Source organism: Primulina tabacum, chromosome 9 (assembly GCF_025594145.1).
Source record: "Primulina tabacum isolate GXHZ01 chromosome 9, ASM2559414v2, whole genome shotgun sequence".
Classification (NCBI taxonomy): Eukaryota; Viridiplantae; Streptophyta; class Magnoliopsida; order Lamiales; family Gesneriaceae; genus Primulina; species Primulina tabacum.
Window position 1 is genome coordinate 22,090,454 of NC_134558.1, and position 8,000 is coordinate 22,098,453.

Consider the following 8,000-nt stretch of genomic DNA (forward strand, 5'->3'; position numbering starts at 1 on the left):
ACGCAGTACTGAAAGCCAATTTCGTTCCCAAGGCTCGATGCAAACTCTTCCAAAACTCTGATGTTAACCTTGGATCACGATCTGAAACTATCGATACTGGTATCCCATGAAGTCTCACAATCTCTTGAATATAAGCCTCGGCATACTGATTCATAGAATACGTCGTCTTGACAGGAAGAAAATGAGATGACTTGGTTAATCGATCCACGATCACCCAAATAGAATTGAAGCCTTTCTGCGTCCTTGGTAAGCCAGTAACAAAATCCATGGTTATGTGCTTCCACTTCCATTGCGGTATAGGCAAGGATTGCAACAATCCCGCTGGTCTCTGGTGCTCAATCTTAACCTGCCGACAGGTTAGACATTCAGAAACAAATAACATGATATCTTTCTTCATACCTGGCCACCAATAAAGATGTCGAAGATCTTGGTACATCTTGGTACTACCGGGATGTACAGAATATGGCGATATATGAGCTTCAAGAAGTACATCTTTTCGAATGCCATCACCCATAGGGACACATATCTTACCTCGAAAGGTCAATAAACCATCACGATTCAACCCTTATTTAATAATTTCGTAGCTTGGAGACAAGAAATAAGGGGAATACTTAGTGAAGAACCTAGCCCAACAAATTCATCACCTTCATGATCATTAGTTAAAAACCTCACGGTCTTTTCCACACATTCAATCACGGCACGATAAGCGTATAACCAATCAATACCTAAAATAACATCGAAAGCAACCATCGGAATTACAATAAAATCAGCATACAACAATCTCGAACCTATCTGTACTGGACATGCCTTAAGAATACTAGTAGGACAAATCTCATCACCAGAAGGCAACATAATATTGAATTGTAAAGGCATGATAGAAGGCTCGCGAGATAAGGATTGCATAAATACTTCAGACATAAAAGAATGAGTTGCTCCGGTATCAATCAATGTAAGTGCTTCTTTGCCAGATATAAGAATATTACCTGATATGACAGACGAATCAGGATTGGCTCCTTCTTTTGTCATCGTAACGATTCTGCCTTGAACTTTTCCTTTATCAGAGGAGAGAGGACACTTCTGTGCTGTATGCCCCATTTCCTTACATCTATAACATCGTCCACTACCCACCAAACACTCACCCTTGTGTGGCTTTCCACACTTAGGACATACCTGTCGTTCAGTATCAGAAGAAGGCACAGGAGGTTTAGAGCGCTGCTCTATCTTGCCCTTACCTTTGTGGCCACCACGAACATTTGCACTTGCACCTTGTCCTCTAGCTTGGAAAGCTTGTCTTCTTAATTGCTTCTCTTTCTCGATCTCTTGCTCATCGTGCTCGGCTAGCAAGGCCCTCTCAACAATATCCTGGTATGTGACCACCTTGGACATATGCACATCTCTTCGAATCTCTGGCTTCAAACCCCGAAGGAAATGTTCTCCTTCATCCTTATCGTTCTCAGCAATAAAAGGAACAAAAACACATCATTCCTCAAACTTCAACGTATATTCAGTAACAGACAAAGCATCCTACATCAATTCCAGAAATTCTTTCACCTTCTTGGCTTTTACTTCGCTCGAGAAATATTTGGCATAGAATAAATCTTTAAACTCGTTCCACTTTAATTCTTGAACATTAACTGTCACCTTGGTGGCTTCCCACCAGATACGAGCAGCTTTGACCAACATAAACACATCACAACTCACCTTTTCTTGGTCAGTGAACTTCAAATAATCGAATATGGCTTCCAACGATTTGATCCATTCAAGAGCCACGAGTGGATCGGCACCACAGACAAATTCGGGAGGGTTCATTCGCCTGAATACATCATAAGAACTACCTTCGTTGCTTTCCACTCTACCTTGTCCTCTTCCTTGAGCATGACCCTGGGTTGAGGTATGCAGAGTCAACAACTGTTGAATTTGTTCACCATGAACTTTCGCTTGTTCTTGTATTAATTTACTGAATTCATCTACAACGTTGGTAGTCCTATCAGTGATAGGGGTCCTATCATCCCCTTCAGTAACCTTTCGTTTAGGAGGCATTTCCTACACATAAGCTCACTTTAACATAGATAGGAAGAAAGAATACATCAATAACAATGGAATAGGATCAACGCTCAAAGTTAAAATCAATAGATGCAGGATCGAAAACATACCGGATTGTCCTAGGCAGAAGAAGTCATATACGGTCCAAGAACTTTCGTTCTGATACCAATTGAAACAACCCCACTCCCATAACAATAACATTTAAAATAAATGACATACGCGGAATCATTTGCATTAAAAGGAAAGAACAATATATCATTTACATCATAACTATTTTACGCACTAATATACATAACCATTCACAATCATATCCTTCAACACATAACCAGAAGCCGACACAAAATTTTTCCCCATCATTCATTTAGCCAAATACATGACATTTTAAAACTTTAAATATGTTCATTCCACCACAATTCAAAATGACAAAACCAAAAAGTCTTTCACTTGGCCTCTTATATGACTTCCCCCGCCTCGAACAATCCATTTCAGTCCTTTTTGTCACCTGCATCACATGACATAACTGGAATGAGAATAAAACTCAGTAAGTAAGAAGCTATACATAGCAATTACATATACATAGCTTGGGCTTAGAACATGGCTATGGCAATGGCGATAAAGAATGAATTATAAATCTCATATCAATGTAAAGGATATCATATCATGAATTAAAGGAAGGAAATGACAGTTCTGTGACCTGTGACCTATGGCAAGTATCTCTTTGATACAAATATCAAACTTGTGAGAGATACTTCATAATCATGTGATTGGCCAATGACATGCATGAATTACTATCATTCCTTGGCTTTAATCATAGGAAATCTCATTGAGGCATTACATCAAACACTTGGTAGGAACAATGAGTTACTAGCTCCTTTGTCAATGAATTCCATAGTAATCTTTGAACAATGAATATATATAACAATATACCTATCGATTATATGTCAATGGGAGGGGCTAGTTAGCAATAACATGGCTTGATACATATATAAATCATGTGAGCACAAGGAAAAGCTTTAACATACAACCCACAAGCAAGTGGTTGCTATGATCACTTAGAAGAAGTTCCTACAAGATACATGAATTTAATCATCAATCAACACCAATAAGCATAGGAAATTCAATCAATCCAACATATATCTTCAACTTGCAAATCCTTCTCAACTCAAGACTATAACATCCTTACCTCAAAGCTTGAGAATGGGGTAGGAGACTCTAGGTAGTATACTAAAATCCTTGAACTTGAGGTGGAAGATGAAGAGAGAAAAACCTTGAAGAGAAAAGCTTGAATCGATGGAATAGAAGGGAAAAGAGATGAGGAATGAAGGGTTTAGAATTATATTTAAAAGCCTTCAAATACACCAAAAACGTGTTTTCTAAGCCATATACACGGATCCCGTGCCCCCCTCCGTGTATAGGTCCGTGTACACTCGCGAAATCGCTCATTTTTCATGGCAAGACCCGGACCCCGTGTAGGGGTCCGTGTACCCACTTCCAGGGGCCAAAACTGCAATTTTTCTTCGGAATTAGCCAAAGTGGTAAACATGACAGTTGTAGCCCTATGTGTTTTCTTGAATCTCTCCAAATTTCAGATCATTTGGAGGTCTGAGTAAAGCGTTATGCCAATTCTACCAACATGTGTCAGTGCAGGAACAACGAAACACACGACACACTTCGGGCCGCTTTTGGCTCGTCTTCCCTAAGGATTTGAACAAAACTCAAAATAAGAAAGTTATAGCCTTATATCTTTTCTTTCTAATGGAAGTGGCCTCACATCAATTGGATCAATATACAAAATATTATACTAAAAACCACAACTACTGCCACATTTTTCATACCGTTTATGCACTTCCATTTCCTATTTGGCTTAAGATCAACTTTCTATTCTACCTATTCACTTCCATAATCATCACCAACTATGAACATGATTCCAAAACAATAACCATAAACAATGACCATATAACAATCATTCCAATAAAGATATTTCCTAAACACCCAACCAAAAATAATATTATAAACAATAAAATGCTAAAAGATTGGGATATTACATTACGATCCTACACGGACCCCCACACGGACCCTGGCATGGGGTCCATGCCCCTCCTTCTTTTCGGTGTGTTTTTATAGTATCTACACGGACCCCTACACGGATCTAGGCACGGGGTCCGTGCCTTCCCTTTTCTGCACGACACATTTTACAGTACCTACACGGCCCCGGAGCCGGACCTGGGCACGGGGTCCGTGTACTTCATTTTTGGGAAAACTTATGTTTAATGCTTTGAGGTTTGATATCTTAGTTTAGTGCAATGTTTAACAAGGTCGAGTCAAGGGAATCCTAGAACGTCCTAAGGAAATGAATGAGCTTGTGCGTAAGTATGATTATTACGTCTAAGTTGCACCTGTTAAGTATGCGAATCCATGTTAGTTTGTGCATCAGCGGCCCCAAGCGAGATCCAACGAATACCTCAACGCCAAATAAGTATGTTCGACGTGCAAAGAAAATACTTTTAAGTTTTTGAGGTATGCTAAATGTTTTGTGACAAATTTATGAATGGGTTTGGAAGTCGGTGAACGTGCCCGAGGACCTATCCATCCCGTTAAAGCATGAACGGGTTTAGATCAGGATTGGAAAGCGGTAAAACATGAATAGGGACCAATCCACCCGTTAAAACATGAACGAGGATCTCAAGTATGTGGCAGTGGATCTTTCCTGTAACCCAGTACTGTGGTTTAGTCTGATCAGACGTATTTATGTATGGGTCACTTGCTTTGATACATGCCTCTACGTAAAATGATGAAGTTATGTATGTTCAAGTATGTACAAATATGCAAGCATGTTTAAGAAAAGTTTTATGTTGATGGCACGTCTATGTATATATGTATGTACGTATGTTCAAGTTTATTTATGCAAGTTCAAGTTCTAGTATGTACGTTCTATTTTAAAGCTGCATGTGATCTTATTATGTAGTACTCGTTACTTCCAGTTTATACGTGTTGAGTCTTTAGACTCACTAGACTTGATCGATGCAAGTGAGGATGCAGTTTAGGAGACGAGAGATGTGGACCAGTGAGCTGGCTTGGACTGAGCGGGAGGCTAAACCCGAGGACCGCCAAGTTTTTAAGAATTTATGAAAGTTTAAAATACTCTGATTTTCATGAAGTGGTTTATGATGTTTAAACGATTATTACTTTTGGCAAACTTGGTTTTGGTTGTTTTTATTGCAACGTTTTTAGACGAGCAAGTTATTTTAATGCAAATTTGAAAGTTTGTTTTATATTTAAGAAAATTTTTAATCTTTCTGCAAATTCAAGTAGTTCAAAATACGGTACGTTACAATTGGTATGAGAGCGGTGTTCTTGTAAAGGGTTATGCCTACTGCCAGTCGCGAGAAGCTCACGAAGCCACACCTCAAGTTTGTAAGTTTTAAGGTTTTGAATTATGTTATGTATTAAGCATTAAGTCATGATTTCAGCATGTCTATGTTTTAAGTTCAATTTTAACGTGCATCTTATGCTATTGATATTATGTCCATGCATATGGGGTTTATGAGGAACCCGTAAATCAGACTACGTATAAACCATGCATAATTCTAATATTTAAATTAAAATGATTTTGATGCATGAGAATTTAAATTCTTCTCTTTAAATTTAATCATTTTATGCAGTAGTTTAGTTGTTATCTTTTCAGTTAAAATAAGTGAGGCCGGACTGGAGTTGAAGTATGAAGATAAAATTTAATAATCAGAAAACATTCCTAGAATTTATTTAAGATAAAGAATAATTTATTTTAATGTAAAAGAAAGTTAAGGAATCATTTAATTAATTTGAGATAGATAGTAAATAAATTCTTTATGCCAAATAATTTAATTAAAAGCCTAAAATAAAGTTATGTGACCAATTGAGATAAGTTAATCTAGACTTATTTTATTACAATTTAACATGATAGTAAATTTACCTCTAAAATTTAAGGATTTAGCCATGCATGCAAGATACTTTCTATCCCAAACTAATTTATTAATTCACTAAAATACCTAATGGGTAGATAAAATTCTAAAGATTTAAATTTCAATAATTAAGCAATATTTCCCTCCATTATTAAGCATAAAATTCGGCCACTACCCTTAAAGGATTTAATTAATTTGTCAATTCTTCATTTTGATATCTTTTCTTATCCCTTTATGGTAGAGTAATTCCTTTAATTTTAAATCCTCATTAATTATTAATAGAGCAATTTTCCTACCCCATCTATTTAGTAGAAAAATCGGCCATCACTCCTTTCTAGATTCGAAAATATTTGACAACTCTTTTCCTTGATTCTTTCCTTATCCGTTTTTCTTGGTAGATAATCTCTCCAATTTAATTCATCAAAAATTATTAATTAGGTAATTTTTCTATCCCATTTTTTTAGAGGAAATCGGCCACTTCATGATATATTTAATTGAGTTTGTCAACTCACCATTTTAACTCATTTCCTTATCTTTTCTTGGGAGATAATTTCCCCACCATTTTAATCCCTACTAATTAATAATTAAGCAATATTTTACCCCTTTATCTAGCATATTTTCGGCCCCTTCAAAAGATTGGACATTTAGTTTAACAACTCATCATTTGATATCATTTCCTTAATCTTTTCTTGGTAGAATAATTCCCTCAATTTTTAATCTCCCATAATTATTAATTAAGCAAAATCCCTACCCATATTTGATAGAAGAATCGGCCATTCACCATCAAATCTCCCTCAAATCAAACAATATCAAATCATTTCCCTTATCTCTTAACTCAAAAGATATCAAGATTTATTTCATCCCATTTATTTTGCAAACTTTCCCTTCACTCTCCTAGACATATTTCTCTCCTCCATTTTCGAAAATTCTGAACATTTAAGCACTGAAAATCGTGAGTCTCCTAGCAAGAAACAAGAGAGAAAAACAAGAAAAGCAAAGCAACTCCATCTCCGCCGCGTCGTCGTTTCGTTTGTTTTTCTTTCAAAACAAACCAAGGCATGTTTATATTTTTATTTACTCCTCAATCAAGTCATATTATTATTTTAAAACATCATGCATGCATGAATCATGAAGGAAAGACCGAAATTTGTTCAAGTCCTTTTTGAAAATTGTGTGCAGAATTTTTCGGGTTCCTTGTGCTCCTCACGGTTTCGGCTGTTTTGATGGTTTCAGGTGGTTGGCTCGACCCTAGGCTCCCAAGGATGCCCGTAGACATGTGCTAGGGTGTATTAGAATCATGTTGGTCCAGTAGTTCAAGCCCCATGCATGCTGGAAATCAGATATGACAGCAACTCTCACCTAGAGTCACAATGAGTCTCGAAATTTCAGTTTGCTGTCAAGGGTGATGTTTCTGATCTTGGCTGCCCTAGGGGCTATAGCCATGGTTAGAACACCTGATTATTATGTCTAAGACGTGACCAAGTCGGCCTTTCGAGGCTTGGTCCATGATGGAATCGGTTTTCAAATAAAAACAAGAACAGCCCCTTCGACCCCCTTCATTTTCTGCATGTGTATTTTTGAGTTTATGGTGTGGGTGTGGATCTTGGTTGTCTTTTTAGCCCTTAGCCACAGTTCATATCATACCCCTTGATGTCTAGATCATGCCATGGTCAATCAAATGGCCACTGGAAAGGTCCATGACAGCAAACGAAGCATTTTCCCCCACACGTACAGGTTTGCTTCTCGGTTGGAAGTTTCGGGTGGTCCATGGTGTTTCTTGAATTGTGGCTAGCCTAGGGCCCTTAGCCATGGTTCAAGCCACACCTTAAGGTGTTGGAAAGAGGCTCTGGTCGGTGGTTCAAGCCCCAATGGCCGGTAGTCTCGAAAACGTTGCAAGGAAATGAAAGCGCTGCTGCTGTATTTTTTTGACAGCAAGTTGATGCTTCGGTTCAGAGGCTTGTTCGAGTTCTTGGTTGGCTTTTAGCCTATGACCTTGGACTGGAAAGTACCCCATCA

The 8,000-nt window shown here is 37.8% G+C and overlaps 1 protein-coding gene across 1 annotated transcript; it reads right to left on the bottom strand.

Moving 5' to 3' along the window:
• Nucleotides 1-558: 558 nt before the first annotated feature.
• LOC142504296 (uncharacterized) lies at nt 559-2,397 on the bottom strand. Its single transcript, XM_075617180.1, has 3 exons — nt 2,335-2,397; nt 1,552-2,043; nt 559-1,443 (listed from the first exon to the last, which is right to left on the bottom strand). Exons 1-3 carry the CDS (start codon nt 2,395-2,397, stop codon nt 559-561), a joined length of 1,440 nt encoding a protein of 479 aa, XP_075473295.1.
• Between the last annotated feature and the right edge of the window lie 5,603 nt (nt 2,398-8,000).

Bases quoted from the DNA above. Each gene is read 5' to 3' on its own strand.
- LOC142504296 (XM_075617180.1), bottom strand. From the start codon at position 2,397: ATGGGGAAAAATTTTGTGTCGGCTTCTGGTTATGTGTTGAAGGATATG. The intron at 2,044-2,334 runs GTATATTAGTGC...GCTTATGTGTAG, and splicing joins ATATGATTGTGAATGGTTAT to GAAATGCCTCCTAAACGAAA. The intron at 1,444-1,551 runs GTGAAAGAATTT...GAGAACGATAAG, and splicing joins GCGAAGTAAAAGCCAAGAAG to GATGAAGGAGAACATTTCCT.